This window comes from Cucurbita maxima, unplaced genomic scaffold (assembly GCF_002738345.1).
Source record: "Cucurbita maxima cultivar Rimu unplaced genomic scaffold, Cmax_1.0 Cma_Scf00039, whole genome shotgun sequence".
Lineage (NCBI taxonomy): Eukaryota > Viridiplantae > Streptophyta > Magnoliopsida > Cucurbitales > Cucurbitaceae > Cucurbita > Cucurbita maxima.
In genome coordinates, this window is record NW_019272055.1 from 150262 (window position 1) to 168792 (window position 18531).

The following is an 18531-nucleotide window of genomic DNA, read 5'->3' on the forward strand; positions in this document are numbered from 1 at the left end:
TTGTGTCGGTTGGGACAATTGGGGATGCCACNAAATAAAGGTCAACCGAGTAGAAATTAATTTGCTATAAAATCTGTGCTTATATTTGTAAAAGCTTGCGGAGAATTTAACCCACTTTTGATAAGCGAGGGAAAAACCTACCCCGAGTTGATACTCGGACGCATGAACTAAATTTCATAACTAATAGGATCAAATTTTACCCGAGTAAAGATTTTTTTTTTATTATTATATAGTTCCATACTATGGCCCATTATTGATATCAATTCATGATTGTGACCTAATTGCAAGGATGAGTGATGACAAAAGTCCCCCAAGTATAGGATAAGTACGGTTCACAAAAGCCAAAGCCATAAGCCTATACATATTTTAATAACAATGCCATCTATAGGGCACAAAATGCTTCTGGCCAATTCATTTTTTATGTGTACGGACAATATCAAAACTGATTTAAAAAAGGGCTTTGCCCACAACATGATTAGACAATAAAAATTACAATATAATGTTGCACCATCTATGACTTTGGACGTAAAATTGATGACATTTGGAGTTCTAAGTCGAGCAAGCTATATGACCAATTTGTACGTTTATCTCGATCTTGCTTCTAATACATGATTGAACCATTACTACATGGATAATATGGACCCGAGCACTATTGTGGCTTATGCAAGGGGAAGTGGTGGCAAATCGAAGAGCAAATAAAAAAAAAAACGAGGTAAATCGACATAATAACCCTCAAACATGCGACTAGTGAAGCTAAATAATGGTGTCGATGACCAGCATGTTAGAAATTACGAACCTCCACAATGGTATGATATTATCCACTTTGAGTATAAGTGTTCATGGTTTTTCTTTGGGCTTCCCCTAAAGGCCTTATACCAATGGAGATGTATTCATTTACTTATAAACTTATAATCATTTCCTAAATTAACGAGTGTGACTCGATCTCAACAATCCTCAACAGTGCATGGGGTGGTTTTGGTTTAGACAAACATGAACTGCAACTAAGGGCAAAACTTCCATGTTTATAGAGTGACATGTTTAACTATTGTCAAACACGTATGTGGTGCTAATAAGTGTAAGATAGAGTGTCGAATAAGTAGAGTATCCAAGTATCTAACACGTTCAAACAAACACATTAGCCAAGTGTTCATGCCGATGACACAAAAACAGCGTAACTGACAAGATGCAGGTTATGTAAAAAGACACAAAATGGTGTTTCACTAATGGTGAACTGCCAACTTGAGGCTTCAAAATAACTGACCTCCCAGATTTTTGCTAAAATTTGGACTTGTGACATTGAAGTTTGTATGGTTCTTTCTAACTAGGTAACCCACAAAAAAACACTTTTGACTGCACATTCCAAACAAACCTCCGATGTTTTTGAAGGGATGGCCAAAAAGAAGTTGTTCTACGGCTTGAGAAATGAAGCAATGAATGAGATTTATTGTCCGTTATTGTCTCCTAGAAGCATGTTAAGAGGCTAAGTAGCTCTTTTATGTCCCTAATTGATATTTGAATATGATGTGATGTGGCAAAGGGTTATATATGTCTCTTTAGTGAGCCTTAGTGTTAAGGATAGTTGACCGTTCATTATAAGGCAAATATCTAGATATTTGCCTTACATTACCGGTTACCATATTTTCCCTTTTACTAAATGCAAATATATTGTATTCATTTATTATTCTTTCCTTTTATCGCTATTTCCTTATTATTTGTAATTTACCTTATTTCTGTAGTCTGTAAATGATTATAAATAAGAGAACTCTCACCACCATTTGGGTGTGGTGGATTAATCAAACATTCACATGGTATCAGAGCCCTTTCGGTTTAACAACCGTGATCCTTTCTTTTCTATGGCTTCCGAATCTTGTTATCATCTTCTTCCTTTCAACACTCTAATCCATATGATCACCATCAAACTTTCTTCCTCCAATTATCTTCTTTGGAAAAGCCAACTTCTCCCTCTTCTTGAGAGTCAAGACATGCTGGGCTATGTCGATGGAACTATGGTTCCACCACCTCGCTTTGAACCAGAAACCTCCTCAACATTCAACCCCAAATATTTGGCATGGAAAGCAGCCGATCAACGACTTCTCTGTCTCCTGCTCTCCTCTCTCACTGAGGAAGCCATGGCTGTTGTCGTTGGTCTCTCTACTGCACGTGATGTTTGGCTTGCGTTGGAAACTACGTTCAGCCATCAGTCAAAAGCTCGTGAACTGAGACTCAAGGATGACTTGCAGTTGATGAAACGTGGCACAAAACCTGTTGCTGAGTATGCCCGTGCCTTCAAAAAAATTTGTGACCAACTTCATGCCATTGGCAGACCCGTCGAGGACATTGATAAAGTGCACTGGTTCCTTCGTGGACTCGGCACCGAATTTTCAGCTTTTTCTACTGCTCAGATGGCTCTCACCCCTATCCCCTGTTTTGCAGATCTAGTCTCTAAAACTGAAAGTTTTGAGTTGTTCCAGCGCTCCCTTGAGTCCTCTGACTCCACTCCTACAGCATTCATAGCCACTAATCGTGGTCGCACTCATGAAAGTCACCCTGCTTCCTTTACCAACCAGCGAGGTCGTTCTTATTCTCACAAAAACAACTCTTCTAATCGAGGACGAACCCACTCAAGTCAGGGTCGTCGACCACCTCATTGTCAAATATGCCGCAAAGAGGGCCATTATGCTGACCGCTGCAACCAACGGTATGTTCGACCTGATTCTTCTCATGCTCACCTTGCTGAAGCCTTTAACACGTCATGTTCTATTGCTGGACCCGATGCTGCTGATTGGTTTTTGGACACTGGAGCTTCGGCCCATATGACTGCCGACCCATCAATTCTGGATCAGTCTAAAAATTACACGGGTAAGGACTCTGTGATTGTAGGAAACGGTGCATCCCTACCCATTACCCACATCGGTACTCTTTCTCCTGTTCCAAATATTCACTTATTAGATGTCTTGGTTGTCCCTCACCTCACTAAAAATCTTCTTTCCATAAGTAAATTAACGTCTGATTTTCCTCTCTCCGTTACATTTACTAATAATCTTATTACTATCCAGAATCATCAAACAGGAAGGGTGGTGGCAACCGGTAAAAGAGATGGAGGGCTATATGTGCTGGAGCGCGGCAACTCTGCTTTTATTTCAGCCCTTAAAAACAAATCTTTACGTGCTTCATATGATTTATGGCATGCTCGTCTGGGTCATGTGAATCATTCTGTTATTTCTTTTTTAAATAAAAAAGGTCATCTTTCTCTTACGTCTTTATTGCCTTCTCCATCATTATGTAATACTTGTCAGCTTGCGAAAAGCCATCGATTGCCTTATTCCCGCAATGAACGTAGGTCGTCTCATGTGTTAGATCTTATTCATTGTGATCTTTGGGATCCTTCTCCCGTCAAATCAAATTCGGGTTTTCTTTATTATGCTATTTTTATTGATGATTATTCTCGATTCACTTGGTTTTACCCTTTAAAATTTAAATCTGATTTTTTTGATATTTTTCTTCAATTTCAAAAATTTGTGGAAAATCAATATTCTTCTCGTATCAAGGTATTTCAAAGCGATGGTGGTACCGAATTTACTAGTACTCGTTTCAAAACTCATTTACGTAATTCTGGCATCCACCATCAACTCTCTTGTCCATATACACCTGCTCAAAATGGTCGTGTTGAGAGAAAACATCGTCATGTGACTGAGACTGGCTTGGCCCTTCTCTTTCACTCTCATCTTTCTCCTCGTTTTTGGGTTGACGCCTTCAGCACTGCAGCTTATATTATCAACCGGTTGCCTACTCCACTTCTTGGAGGTAAGTCACCCTTTGAACTCCTTTATGGCTACACTCCACATTATGACAATTTTCATCCCTTTGGTTGTCGTGTTTATCCTTATTTGCGTGATTATATGCCTAACAAGCTTTCTCCCCGCAGCATTCCTTGTATTTTTTTGGGTTATAGTCCTGTTCATAAAGGGTTCCGCTGTCTTGATCCCGCCACCACTAAGCTATATATCACCTGCCATGCTCAATTTGATGAAACTCACTTTCCTGCTATCCCTAGCTCCCAAGCCCAACCTCTTTCCACTATTCCTATTTCAAATTTCTTGGAACCACATCTTCATCATATTGATTCATCCCCCCCTACCACTTCATCACCGCACATTCCTCAATCCAGTTCATCCCCGTGTGATATTTGTTCTGACCTTGTAGATGAGTCTGTGCAGGTTGATACTTCTCTTGCAGGTTCCACTTTACCACCCTCGACTTCTAATTCAACCTCTATTGAACCTCCTGTTGATTTCTCTTCTTTGGGCACTCATCCTATGATCACACGCGCCAAAGCTGGTATATTCAAGACTCGTCATCCAGCAAATCTTGGTATGTTAGGCTCATCTGGACTTCTCTCTGCTCTTCTTGCATCCACTGAGCCAAAAGGATTCAAATCTGCGGCTAAGAATCCTGCTTGGGTGGCTGCCATGGATGAAGAAATTCGAGCGTTACAACAAAATGATACTTGGACTTTGGTTCCTCGCCCTGCCAACACCAACATCGTGGGCTCTAAATGGGTGTTTCGTATTAAATATTTGCCCGATGGATCCGTCGAGCCTTTCAAGGCTCGTCTCGTTGCCAAAGGTTATACTCAGGTTCCTGGTCTTGACTACACTGACACTTTCAGTCCGGTTGTCAAAGCTACCACTGTCCGTGTTGTGCTTTCTATTGCAGTCGCAAATAAATGGCCTCTTCGACAACTTGATGTCAAGAATGCTTTTCTCAATGGAACGCTTATTGAACGTGTTCATATGGAACAACCTCCTGGGTATGTTGATCCTCGATTTCCTATGCATGTTTGTCTATTAAAGAAAGCTCTCTATGGCTTAAAGCAAGCTCCTCGTGCTTGGTTTCAGCGTTTTAGCTCATTTCTTCTCACACTTGGGTTTTCTTGCAGTCGCGCTGACACGTCCCTTTTTGTCTTTCATCAGCAATCTAACCTTATCTATTTGCTTCTTTATGTTGATGACATTATTGTTACCGGCAACAACTCATCTCTTATTAACAGCTTTACTCGCAAGCTTAATTCTGAGTTTGCTACCAAAGATTTGGGTTCTCTCAGTTACTTTCTTGGTCTTGAAGCTTCACCCACTCCTGATGGTCTCTTTATCAGTCAGTTAAAATATGCTCGAGATATTCTTACTCGTGCTCAGTTGCTCGATAGCAAACCAGTTCACACTCCCATGGTTGTTTCTCAACACCTGACTGCTGATGGTTCTCCTTTCTCTGATCCTACTCTCTACAGATCTCTTGTTGGCGCCCTTCAGTACTTGACTATCACGCGTCCAGATATTGCCTATGCTGTCAATTCTGTCAGTCAATTCTTACATGCCCCTACTGCAGATCACTTTCTTGCGGTCAAACGTATTCTTCGCTATGTTAAAGGAACACTCCACTTTGGTCTTATCTTTCGTCCATCCACTATTTCTAGTACGCTAGTCGCTTATTCGGATGCTGACTGGGCTGGTTGTCCCGATACTCGTCGTTCTACATCCGGCTATTCTATTTATCTTGGTAACAATCTCATTTCTTGGAGTGCCAAAAAGCAACCTACTGTATCACGCTCCAGCTGTGAATCTGAGTATCGTGCTCTTGCCACAACTGCTGCTGAACTTCTTTGGGTTACGCATCTTTTGCATGACCTCAAGGTCCCTATTTCACAGCAGCCCTTACTCTTATGTGACAACAAAAGTGCTATTTTTTTGAGCTCTAATCCTGTTTCTCACAAGCGGGCCAAGCATGTTGAACTAGATTATCATTTCCTTCGAGAACTAGTTATCGCTGGCAAACTTCGTACACAATATGTACCCTCTCATCTCCAAGTTGCTGACATCTTCACAAAGAGTATTTCTCGACCTCTCTTTGAATTTTTCAGATCCAAGCTTCATGTTCGTTCAAATCCGACGCTCAGCTTGCGGGGGGGTGTTAAGGATAGTTGACCGTTCATTATAAGGCAAATATCTAGATATTTGCCTTACATTACCGGTTACCATATTTTCCCTTTTACTAAATGCAAATATATTGTATTCATTTATTATTCTTTCCTTTTATCGCTATTTCCTTATTATTTGTAATTTACCTTATTTCTGTAGTCTGTAAATGATTATAAATAAGAGAACTCTCACCACCATTTGGGTGTGGTGGATTAATCAAACATTCACACTTAGCCTAGGGTCACTTATGGTCCTTGAGCCATATCTTGGGTCAGTTATGGTTGCGTGGGTTGGCTAGTCTTGGTACAACCTTTGATCGTGAACTTATCTTGATGGGTGAGGATCTACTTAGTATATAGGAATGCAATGTCACCCACTTATAGCCCGTGGCACGCTAAAGGGACTACTGAGGTAGATCTGATTGACGTAGGAAAGAGTGTGCCTTGGACTATCAAGAGCCTGAAATGACATAGGGATAGGGACTTGTAAGGTACCATTAAGGGAGTTCTGATTAGCACTCGATAGTAGGCACATAAAGAGTTGTAGGGAGACTGAAATGTTATCTATAGAGAGTGACGACTCCTCCATGCTTGTTAGACTCACCCTAGAGCTTGTGATAAATGAGGGTACCCAACTTATGTGAAGGAAGTCGGATCATGGAGAGTAGGAAACGAAAAGATAAGGGAACCTAGAACTCTGAGTAAACCCTAATGGGTGGTTTATACCCCTAGAATATGAGTGAACGGGGTACATGAACTTAAGAGTCTAATGGGCTAGAAATGAATTCAAATCATAGAATTGGTTGACCCTAGAACCTTGATAGACCATATAGCCTTAAGGAACATTGAATATGAAGAGATTTGATAAGAACTTACTAATAGGTGGGTTGCTTATTCGAGTATTTTAGATTCACTTTTATTATTCCGAATTATAGGAGGTTAGCGAATTATAGGTGGGAGTGTACGAGTTTCAAGAAAAGAATATGATGTTCGGATAAATGTCCATCATTGCACTCAGCTTGAAGGTAATAATAATAAGGAACATGCTATTTTAGGTTTGTGGCAGTACTTATGTTGTATTGCTTGAAAATCAAGACTGTATTGTTTATTAAGGTATTAAAAATGTCTCCCAAATTGACCTAAAATACAACAAGAATTCTGAAGTTGCCTTCCATTCATCATATATCATATAGATGTTTATATACATATAATTTCGTGAAGTGTGTGAAGAATATATAAATACATTTCTTATGACATAAATGGTTGATAAATTTATGCATATGAGATTATTTGATGGTTAATAGACTATAAATAACAACTTGGAATAGTAGCACCATACTGATATTTGTAGGTTAGCAACAATGATATACATGATATTTGTAGATAGCAGACATAGATGTCATACTCACGTTGACTATATGAAAACTATTCTAGGGTTTCCAGCTAGTTATAGTAGTAAATTGTTGAGCACGAAAAGAGTCTATATATCTTAGGGTTGAATGATAAGTGAGGTCGCTCCTTATTTGATCATGAACGTAGGTTAGGAAGAGAATGATTGAGGACATAATAGAAATTCCTAAATCTCGAGATCCTTTTTTGTTAAGATGTTCTCGAGAGAGAATTGGACTACTTGACTCTAATGATTTGAAGTCATTGATCGAGGTTGCTTATGAGGATTGATCATTTGAGAGAGTTACGAGAGTCTAATGTATGGTGATAGAAGTGATTTTGTATGATTTTAATTTTATTAAAAATTATAAATTTCATTAAAAAATAGATTGCGAAAAATAAATGTCAAATAACATCGGATTTCCCGTTCAAACTTTTTTTAAACCCAATCCAATAATTTGGGTTATAATTTTTTTTAACTAAATCATTTTTTTTGAATTGGATTGATTGAATTTTTCGAGTCATAGAGTTTTTTTTTTTAAACACCATACATTAAGAAAGGACTAAATTAATAAAAATACCCATAAACTTTATACGTTGTCTAATAAAATACCCCTAGATTTTTAAAAATTTCAATAATTCCCTCAAACTTTCAAAGAACCGTTTTAAAAAAAATACTCTTACCATTAATTTTGGATGGAAAATGTTAGTACTTTGTTTCAAAAATACCCTTGAAGTTTTAATAGTGGTTCAGAAATACCTTTTAACTTTAAATATTTTGACAAGTACCCTCAACTTCTCTTAAAAAAAATCAACCCAAGTATTATGTTTAAAAATACCCATAAAATTTTAAAAATAGTATTAACACGGTTTACCTTAATTAATAGAGTTGCAAACAAAAAAAAAAATTATTATCAATTATTTATCTATAGATGTTGTATTTTTTGAAAGGTGGTACTAAATGATACATGTATTTTTTAATTTTATTTTAAAAAGTTTAAGATATTTTTGAAGTTTTTTTTTTTTTTTTTTTTTTAAAAATGAAGGTATTAATGAAATTTTTGAGCTGTTTGATACAAAATCTTAACTTTGGAAGATTTAGGGATATTCTAAAACAAAGTGGAGAGGTCTTGCACTTTAACGGACATCTAAAATTCAAATCCCTCTCCAATTCCAATAATCTAATGCGTACTTTTCCACCTTACTTTTATTAAATTCAAAGCGTTAAGTGTTGGGGAGCCCAAATCATAATGTCTGGATACAAAAAATGGAAGTATTTGTAATGAACAGGGAAAACCCCAAGACGACAAAAAGCAAAGCACAGAGCCAAACTGGAGTACACCCCGGCAAAAGCGCTTCAAAGGATCCACTTCTCTTTCTCTTTTCTCTGCTTCTTTTAAACAAACAACGAAGACACCCACTCTCTGTGTCTTTGTGCTTTGGCTTGGATCCAGGTCCCTCTCTTTCTTTACCCTCTTCAAAGCATTCATTAGTTTCCCATTTCTGTGTTTTCTTTATGTGGGTTCTTATTCTGTTCATGGGTTTCAGCACTCTGTTTGAAAGCTCAGAAATGGAAGAAAATTATGACTAAATGACTGAGAAATGAGTGTTTTGAGCTCTGTTTCATGTCTAATGGGGTCTTTGTTTAGTGGGTTTTTGCTTCTTTTTATGTCTCTGTTCATGAATGGTTCCAGATTGTTTTCCCCTTTTCCTTTTGTCTGTTCTGCTTTTTTCTTCTTTTCTGATTGTTTTCTATGAAGGGTTGTAACTGAGAATGCTTGTGTTAGAAGTTTTGGGAGGTGGGTATGTGTTCTTGGGCTATATGGTATTAGTTTAAGCGGTGGATTGAAGTTTTAGTTGTTGGGTTGGTGGATTTCATCTTGACTTCAGCCCTCTTTTTTGGAAATGAATATCTGCTTGCCTTGAAGAGTATACTCATAGTTCTACTAGGTCGAGAAGCTTGAGCTGGTTTGTGTTGAGGATTGTTGGGAGGGAGTACTACATTGGCTAGTTTAGGGAATGATCATGGATTTATAAGTAAAGAATACACCTCCATTGGTATGAGGCCTTTTGAGGAAGCCCAAAGTAAAGCCACAGAGCTTATGCTCAAAGTGGACAATATCATACTATTATGGAGATCCGTGATTCCTAACATGGTGTCAGAGTCATGCTCTTAACTTAGCCATATCAATAAAATCCTCAAGTGTCGAACAAAGGGTGTACTTTGTTCGAGGACTCCAGAGAAGAAGTCGAGCCTCGATTAAGGGGAGACTGTTTGAGGGCTCTATAGGCCTCAGGAGGGATGCTCTATTGTATATTTTGTTCAAAGGGAGGATTGTTGAGGATTGTTGGGAGGGAGTCCCACCTTGGCTAATTTAGGGAATGATCATGGGTTTATAAGCAAAGAATACATCTCCATTGGTATGAGTTCTTTTAGAGAAACCCAAAGCAAAGCCACGAGAGCTTATGCTCAAAGTGGACATTATTATACCATTGTAGAGAGTCGTGATTCCTAACCGTTTGAAGTTTCATTTTTTGTTGGTTTTTGAATATCATTGAAATGTAATGTAATCCATTGAGATAAAGATATTATCCATAATGCAAGAGTACTATTCTTCATAAAATGTTTATTTTTCAACTCAAAACAGTTGGAACTCTCTATTCAGGTGAAGAAATTTATTAGCTCACATTGTTCACTAGCTCTTCAATCAGATATGTCATTGTCAATATTAACTTGTATTCTATACAGTTTCTTGAAAAGAACGGCGTATGTCATGTTTCGTGATGCACGGTGTTCAGCATAATGAAGCAAAGCTATAATATTTTGTAAGAACGCATAATGCTTCGATTTTGGTAGAGTAGAGCAATTGGGATATGCTGTGGGAGGAGCCAATCTGTTGCAACATGTTTTCTCAAATCTGAAGTTTTAGTAATTGGAAGCATTATGGAGGAAATTCAGTCTCAATCAGATAATTATAGGTCTTCATCATCTTCAGCAAGTAGTCCAGTGAGTAGAGTACCTTCGAGTAACTTCTTTTACTTGCGAAAACCTGGTTCACTTCGACAGCCTATCTCCTTTGAGGATTCCCCAGACTGGGAGGAAACCGACGTCGATGTGAGGATGGAGGAAGGGGGTGACTCCATCAATGTTGCAACCACACCAGCTTCACCCTCTCTCTCGAAACTTAACAGTTGTTCGTTGCCATCCCCTCCATTACCAGAGAGCACCGCCGTTGCAAGAAAAGTCAATGGGGCATATATTGCCTGGAAAGATTTGACTATAACAATCAAAGGAAAAAGAAAGTATTCTGACAAGGTCGTGAAAAGTTCCAATGGTTATGCGTTGCCTGGAACTATGACAGTAATCATGGGTCCAGCGAAGTCGGGGAAGACTACACTGCTAAGGGCAATTGGAGGTATCCAACTGACTGTGAATCATAACTAATCTTAAAATTTTCAGATTCTTTGTTCATTCTCATATTAAATTTGGGGGGTTCTCTTTTTTGGTGGTCTATTGTAGGCAGATTAGATCGTTCAGCAAAAATATATGGTGAAGTGTTCGTTAATGGAGCGAAATCACGCATGCCGTATGGATCATATGTAAGTGAGATCACCTGCCACTGCATTTTTCATTCATGTCTGTTAATTTATCTGTGATTTTGTATCTGCAGTCTATCATTTTTAGTTGTGTATTAGTTATTTGGCGTCATGATAAGAACTAACATGTTTTTTGGTGTTGGAAATGCATGCTAATCGTTTCGCCTTAATTTTTCAGGGTTTTGTTGAGAAAGAGACGACTTTGATTGGTTCACTCACGGTCCGGGAGTTTCTTTTCTACTCGGCATTGCTTCAACCACCTGGTTTCTTTTTTCGAAAAAAGAATGTGGTAGAGGAGGCCATCCATGCAATGTCCTTAAGTGATTATGCGAATAAGCTAATAGGAGGTCACTGCTATATGAAGGGCCTTCCTAATGGTGAGAGAAGACGTGTTAGCATTGCTAGAGAACTCGTCATGAGACCGCAAATATTATTCATCGATGAGCCACTTTATCATCTTGATAGGTACTTCTGATATTGTTCTTAATTTCTATAGCAAAACGTGTAAATCTTCCAGTCATAGATTGCACAATTTGTCTTACATATTTATTCAGCACATTAACAGTCAATACACAGAGAAATCGTGTTATTATTTATGTGATGGTGTTTGTTTAGTGAGCGCTTGTGAGATCCCACATCGGTTGGAGAGGAGAACGAAACATTCTTTATAAGGGTGTGGAAATCTCTCCCTAGTAGACGCGTTTTAAAAATCTTGAGGGAAAGCTCAAAGAGGATAATATTTGCTAGTAGTGGGCTTGAACCGTTACAAAGACACCTAACGATGTGCCAGTGAGGAGACTAAACTCCAAAGAGGGGTGGACATGAGGCGGTGTGCCAGCAAGGACGTTGGGCCCCAAAGAGGGTGGATTGGGGGGTCCACATCGATTGGAGAAGGGAATGAGTGCCAACAAGGACGTTGGGTCCCTAAGGGGGTGGATTGTGAGATCCCACATCGGTTGGAGAGGGGAACAAAGCATTCTTTATAAGGGTGTGGAAACCTCTCCCTGGCAAACACGTTTTAAAAACCTTGAGGGAAAGCCCGAAAGGGAAAACCCAAAGAGGACAATATCTATTAGGGGTGCTGAATTCATTGATTTTGTTCTTTCAGTGTGTCTGCACTTTTAATGATGGTCACGTTGAAGAAACTTGCAAGCACTGGATACACTCTTGTTTTTAGCATCAACCAGAGCAGCACGGAAGTGTTCGGCCTTTTTGATCGGATTTGTTTGCTTTCAAATGGAAATACTCTGTTTTTTGGAGAAACACTGGCTTGCTTGCAGGTAATATTAATGTGCATTGTGCAAGCATTCATCAGATATACAGTTTACCTTGGCTTGGTTAGTGGCTAATGTATCTCTTTTGCTTATGAAGCATTTCGCTAATGCTGGATTCCCTTGTCCAATCATGCAAAGTCCTTCTGATCACTTTTTACGAGCAGTAAATACAGATTTTGATAGAATCATTGCAATGTGCAAAACTTGGCAGGTAACTCATTCCAGTCTTGGTTTTGTTTATTTATCTGTTTTCTTTTAATACGTTTGAATGGCTTGATAATTTACGTTTTTTGTTTATCAACCGGTAAACATAGCTTGTAAATAGCGTTCGGTTATGGCTATTGTCTTTCAAAGTAAAGGTTCAATGATTATTTGTCTCTATAATCTATCATATCATAGACCGAGTCGAAATTTTCATTAGTATTTTCATAATCTAAAAACTCACGAGTCCATATTTACACCATCAATGTAACGCCCTTTTAATTATTAGTAATGTGAGATCCCACATCGGTTGAGGAGAACGAAACATTCTTTGTAAGGGTATGGAAACCTCTCCCTAGCAGATGCGTTTTAAAAATCTTGAGGGAAAGCTCAAAGAAGACAATATTTACTAGCGGTGGACTTGGACTGTTACAAATGATATCAGAGCCAGACACCAGGCGGTATGCTAGGAAGGACACTGAGTCCAAAGGGGGGGTGGGCACCGGACAGTGTGCCAGCGAGGATGTTGGCTCCGAAGGGGGATGGATTGTGAAATCCCACATCGATTGAAGAGAGTAACGAGTGCCAACGAGGATGCTAGGCCCGAAGGGGGGTGGATTGTGAGACCCCACTCGGTTGGGGAGGAGAACGAAACATTCTTTATAAGGGTGTGGAAACCTCTCCCTAGCAGATGCATTTTAAAAACCTTGAGGGAAAGCCGGAAAGGGAAAGCCTAAAGAAGACAATATTTACTAGCAGTGGGCTTGGACTGTTACAAATGGTATTAGAGCCAGACACCGGGTGGTGTGCCAGCAAGGACACTGAGCCCCAAAAGGGGGGGGGGGTGGATTGTGAGATCCCACATCGATTGGAGAGAGTAACGAGTACTAGCGAGGACACTAGGCCCGAAGGGGGTGGATTGTGAGATCCCACATCAGTTGGGCAGAACAACGAAACATTTTTTATAAAGGTGTGAAAATCTCTCCCTAGCAGACACGTTTTAAAAACCCTTGAGTGAAAACTCGAAAGGGAAAACCCAAAGAGGACAACATCTGCTAGCGGTGGACTTGGGCGGTTATAAACTTCTTATTTGAGGTTCATATCTATTTGACTGATATACTATCATACGTTTCTTATTCATAGTCATTGCATTTGGTTCCCCGTCTATTTGTAATAGGACGACCAAGGGGAGTTTTCATCAGTGAATATGGATACCGCTGTTGCAATCCGCACACTTGAAGCGACGTATAAATCATCAGCAGATGCTGCTGCAGTTGAAACTATGATATTGAGACTAACGGATAAGGTATGTCATCTTCTTTATATATATGTAAATAACTGAGACGTCTGATACACATACACGTACTACTGTCTTCTACTACTCAGTTTCTTGGCATATAGGTCTTCTGAGATGAATTATTAAGTGTATGGCGGTCTTCATAGTACATTTTGATCTTGTTTAGTTCAGCTCCGGAGGCAAATGAATTAATATGCCACGTGCTGCTTATTCGACAGGAAGGCCCGTCTCTTAAACGCAAGGGAAAAGCGAGTAATTTAACAAGGATTGCAGTTTTGACTTGGAGGTCTTTATTGGTTATGTCAAGAGAATGGAAGTATTATTGGCTTAGGCTTATTCTTTATATGCTACTTGCAGTTTGTATTGGTACAGTATTCTCTGGCTTAGGACATTCTTTGTCTTCAGTTGTGGTGAGTGTTTCTGTTTGTGATGCTGTTTATAAGAACAAATAAAATAGCCCACCGTAGATATTGTCCTCTTTGGGTTTTTCTTTTCGGGCTTTCTTTCAAGATTTTTAAAACACATCTGCTAGGGAGAGGTTTCCACACCCTTATAAAGAACGCTTCGTTCTCCTCCACAACCGATGTGGGATCTAACAACTAGATAATTTAATGCTAAAAAAGGAACCACTATGGGTTAATGTTAATATTGAATATGGGATAGATTTTGTTTGCCCGTAAATGGTACTTAGTAGAGGACTGTTTAGAGATCCCACATTAGTTGGAGAGAAGAACGAAACATTATTTATAAGGGTGTGGAACCTCTCCCTAGCAGATGCGTTTTAAAACCTTGAGGGGAAATCCGAAAAGGAAAGCCCAAAGAAGACAATATCTGCGAGCGGTGTGCTTGGACTGTTACAACTGTATATACGCTTTGTTTCTACCTGTTCCAATCCATTTTCGTTTTATTGTCTTAAATGCAGACGAGAGTTGCAGCAATTTTTGTATTCGTTTCATTCACTTCTCTCCTAAGTGTTGCGGGAGTACCTGCTCTCATGAGGGAGGTTAAGGTAATACTCTCAAGTGTAGTTGGTTGAATATCACTTTCCATGGATTTTGGTTGCAGAGATGAATCATTTGATCATCTCCGAGTTCATAGATGCGACTGTACTGTTGGGTTATGGAGTCTGCTGCCTATTCATAGCTACTCAATGATTATATATATGAACACTATATAGGGTTGGTAGTCATCTATGGTAAAAAACCTATGTATATAGGCTATAGTTATATATATATATAGTTGATGGATATATCTAGTAAAGCTTATATAATAAATTGAACCATATATACCCTTTATGCTTTGAAAATTCTCTCTTTACATACCTGAAGTCACCAATATAAACTTCTGGCCAGTATTTCTCTTTATATTTTCTCTGTCCTATTGTTTGTGTTCATCTAGATCGAGTATGTGCATTGCGATCCTAACATGTACCTGCTATTCGGAAATGTTTAATCTCGATATTTATGTCATTCTCACAGTTGGTCTATTTTCACTGAACTCGTCTCTATCATTTTTTGCAGATATATACTAGTGAAGAATCAAATTATCATTCTGGGGCGTTCGTTTTCCTACTCGGGCAACTTCTCTCCAGCATACCATTCCTCTTCCTCGTTTCCATCTCTTCAAGTCTCATCTTCTATTTCCTAGTAGGACTCCGCGACGAATTCAGTTTGTTGATGTACTTTGTGCTAAACTTCTTTATGTGCCTCTTAGTAAACGAAGGATTGATACTCGTTATGGCCTCGTTATGGAGAAATATCTTCTGGATCGTTTTGACACTTGTATCTGCACATGTACGTTCACTTATTCAATCTCTTCCAATGCCACCGTCCTCGTCTCGTAACGAATGGTATATATGTCATTTCAGGTGCTAATGATGCTCTCAGCTGGTTATTTTCGGATTCGAAATGCTTTGCCAGGTCCTGTCTGGACATACCCTTTGTCTTATATTGCTTTCCACACCTACTCCATCCAGGCAAGTTTACTTGTGACATTCACTCCTTACTTTCGTATATTCATACTGGTTTATGCTCTTTTTTCACGTACTAACACTAACATTATACTATAAAAAACCTTATAAAAGACGGGGGAAGATAGGCCCCGACCTAAAGGAGCCACACAAGACTTCTCCAATTAGACAAAAGAGATACAAAATTATAAGAACGAGGCCACCGCTAATAGATGTTGTCCACTTTTGCGTGTTACTTATTGCCATTAGCCTCATGGTTTTAAAATGTGTCTGTTAGGGAGAGGTTTCTACACCCTTATAAGAAATGGTTTGTTCTCCTCTCCAACCGATGTGGGATCTCACAATCCACTCCCTTTGGGAGCCCAACATCCTCGTTAGCACACCGCTGGTGTTTGGCTCTGATACTATTTGTAACAGCTCAAACCCATCGCTAGCAGATATTGTTTGCTTTGGCTTGTTACCTATCGTCGTCAACATCACGGTTTTAAAACGCGTCTGTTAGGGAGAGGTTACCACACCTTTATAAGAAATGTTTTGTTCTCCTCTCCAACCAATGTGGGATCCCACAATCCACCCCCCTTGTGGGCCTAGCATCTTCGGCACATCGCTGGTGTATGGCTTTGATACCATTTGTAACATCTCAAACCCACCGCTAGCAGATATTGTTTGTTTTGGCCTGTTACCTATTGCCGTCAACATCACGGTTTTAAAACGCGTCTGTTAGGGAGAGGTTACTACACCCTTATAAGAAATGTTTCGTTTCCTCTCCAACCAATGTGGATGCAATCCACCCCCTTGAGGGCTAGCATGCTCGCTAGCACACCACTAGTGTCTGGCTCTAATACCATTTGTAACTCTCCAACCGATATGGGATCTCACAATCCTCCCCCCTCTTGAGGGCCCAACATCCTCTCTGGCACATTGCTAGTGTCTGGCTTTGATACCATTTGTAATAGCTCAAACCCACCGCTAACCGATATTTTCTACTTTGGCCAATTACCTATCGCCATCAGCTTCACGGTTTTAAAAACTTGAGGGGAAGTTCGGAAGGAAAAACTCAAAAAGGACAATATCTACTAGCGATGGGTCTGGGCCATTAAAAATTTACACCAACAAATGACCGAGTAATGTTGTCAATAAGTCGATTGAATGACTACTCCTTGCTTATAGAAAGCCTTTGGTTTCTCCCATTCCAAGTGACCCAAAAGAAAATGTCTAATAAGATTCAACCAAATAAGCTTCTAATGGGGTGAATCAAAAAGAACCATATAATAAGCCTTCCAAGAACACATCCCAGTTTGTGTAATCTCAATGGGAGCCCCATGAGAAGCAAGATATCTTGTCAAATCAACATGATATTGTTTTAGGATTGTATAGATATCATCATTACATGGTTTTTGCCATCTTTCATGTATAGTGTACCATTTTTGCAGGGGCTATTGGAGAATGAGTATCTTGAGAGTACCCTTGCAGTTGGTGAGGTAAGAAACATAACTGGTTACCAGGCTATCCATAGTGCATACGATATCTCTTCTAATACTCACTCCAAATGGAAGAACTTGTTGGTGTTGTTTCTCATGGTATTAGCCTACCGCGTTCTAGCTCTCGTTCTCTTACATTTTCATGTAGGTAAATTTACGAGTTTGCGTAAATTTTTTTGTTGTAATCGGCATTTGAAAGATTGATTTACGATATTAGTTTTATGTTCTTGTTGTGCACATTCAAGGAATGATATAAGGTAGCCTCCTCCCTCCCCTTAGCCGTACTAGCCGAGGTATTACTTGGTAAAGAAGAGTACGAAGAACAAGTATAAAACTATTTAGCTCAATTATTGATGTCATCATGATCTATTCAATGATTGGTTTAACACGGTTTAGCTTTTCTAGGCTGTTTTATTTGGATGTGGTTTCAGTTCATTCATATACTTCTATTTTATTTAGGTGTCACATGTCACCATTTTCCGTGTTGGTTCATCCCCCAACCACATTTTATTAGGAGAGGTATCGCTTTGATACAATTTGCATATGAATATTTGGATTCCAGATTTAACACATGATGGTTCAAGCAATCTCCTGCATTCCCTGCAACATGGTCACGTTACTTACTCTATTAAATATCATACCCACAAAACAACATGAGTCCTTCCGACATGTGTTGTCTTCATTCACATGCATCCTTGGACAATTCTAAATAAAATACGTTTAATTATAGAGTTCCTACGATTGAGCCACTAAAAATGAAGGTGCATTTCTTTCAATTCTTTGAGGCTTTTCTTAGCCATTTTATTCTTATGATAACTCTCATTTGGATGTGGTCTCGGTTAATTCATGTACCCTTCTTTTACTCAGATGCTACACAACTATAACTACCTGCCTCCAATTTTATTTCACCAATTCTTATTTCTCCAATTTTGTCAGTGTTTTGGATGAGAATATAGAGTATGGTAAGCTAGTGAACATAAATGGAAGCTTTTAGCCTATGAATTTTCGTTTATAACCGTTTGTAACCATTTAATTGCTATACTTTAAAATTGTTAACAATAAAGTAATTTTTTTTAATTTTATTTTATAAATCTCATCTGTATTATGTTAACAAATTAATATTTATAGTTTTTAAATTAAATGGATTATGTACCTATTTATCGTTGTATATTCATAAAAGATTTTAATTGAATATAGAAATTAAATTAATTATTTTTTTGGGGGGTTAAAATTGAAACGGTAAATGGTTAGAAAATTAGATTGAAGAAGGATTAAACCGTCACCAAGAAGGGGCAAATTTGGAATTAGGCTAATTTTGATTTTATAATCCTAAAAAATCTGACTTTAAA

The 18531-nt window shown here is 38.7% G+C and overlaps 1 protein-coding gene across 3 annotated transcripts; it reads left to right on the plus strand.

Moving 5' to 3' along the window:
* Positions 1-8662: 8662 nt before the first annotated feature.
* Positions 8663-17583, plus strand: LOC111469271 (ABC transporter G family member 3-like). Of its 3 annotated transcripts, XM_023114487.1 has the most exons (12): positions 8664-8817; positions 10113-10779; positions 10884-10963; positions 11139-11425; positions 12069-12240; positions 12332-12445; positions 13613-13741; positions 13951-14142; positions 14655-14741; positions 15253-15525; positions 15600-15707; positions 17135-17583. In XM_023114487.1, exons 2-12 carry the CDS (start codon positions 10308-10310, stop codon positions 17384-17386), a joined length of 2166 nt encoding a protein of 721 aa, XP_022970255.1. In that variant the 5' UTR covers positions 8664-8817; positions 10113-10307; the 3' UTR covers positions 17387-17583. The 3 variants fall into 3 exon arrangements, with proteins under 3 accessions (XP_022970256.1, XP_022970257.1, XP_022970255.1); XM_023114488.1 differs by lacking the exon at positions 13951-14142 and having other exon boundaries at positions 8663-8817; XM_023114489.1 differs by lacking the exons at positions 13613-13741; positions 13951-14142 and having other exon boundaries at positions 8663-8817.
* The last annotated feature ends 948 nt before the right edge of the window (positions 17584-18531 follow it).

Coding starts and splice junctions, on each gene's coding strand:
- LOC111469271 (XM_023114487.1), top strand. CDS start 10,308: ATGGAGGAAATTCAGTCTCAATCAGATAATTATAGGTCTTCATCATCT. Junction 12,241..12,331: donor AAACACTGGCTTGCTTGCAG/GTAATATTAATG, acceptor TTGCTTATGAAG/CATTTCGCTAATGCTGGATT. Junction 15,708..17,134: donor TCCACACCTACTCCATCCAG/GCAAGTTTACTT, acceptor CCATTTTTGCAG/GGGCTATTGGAGAATGAGTA.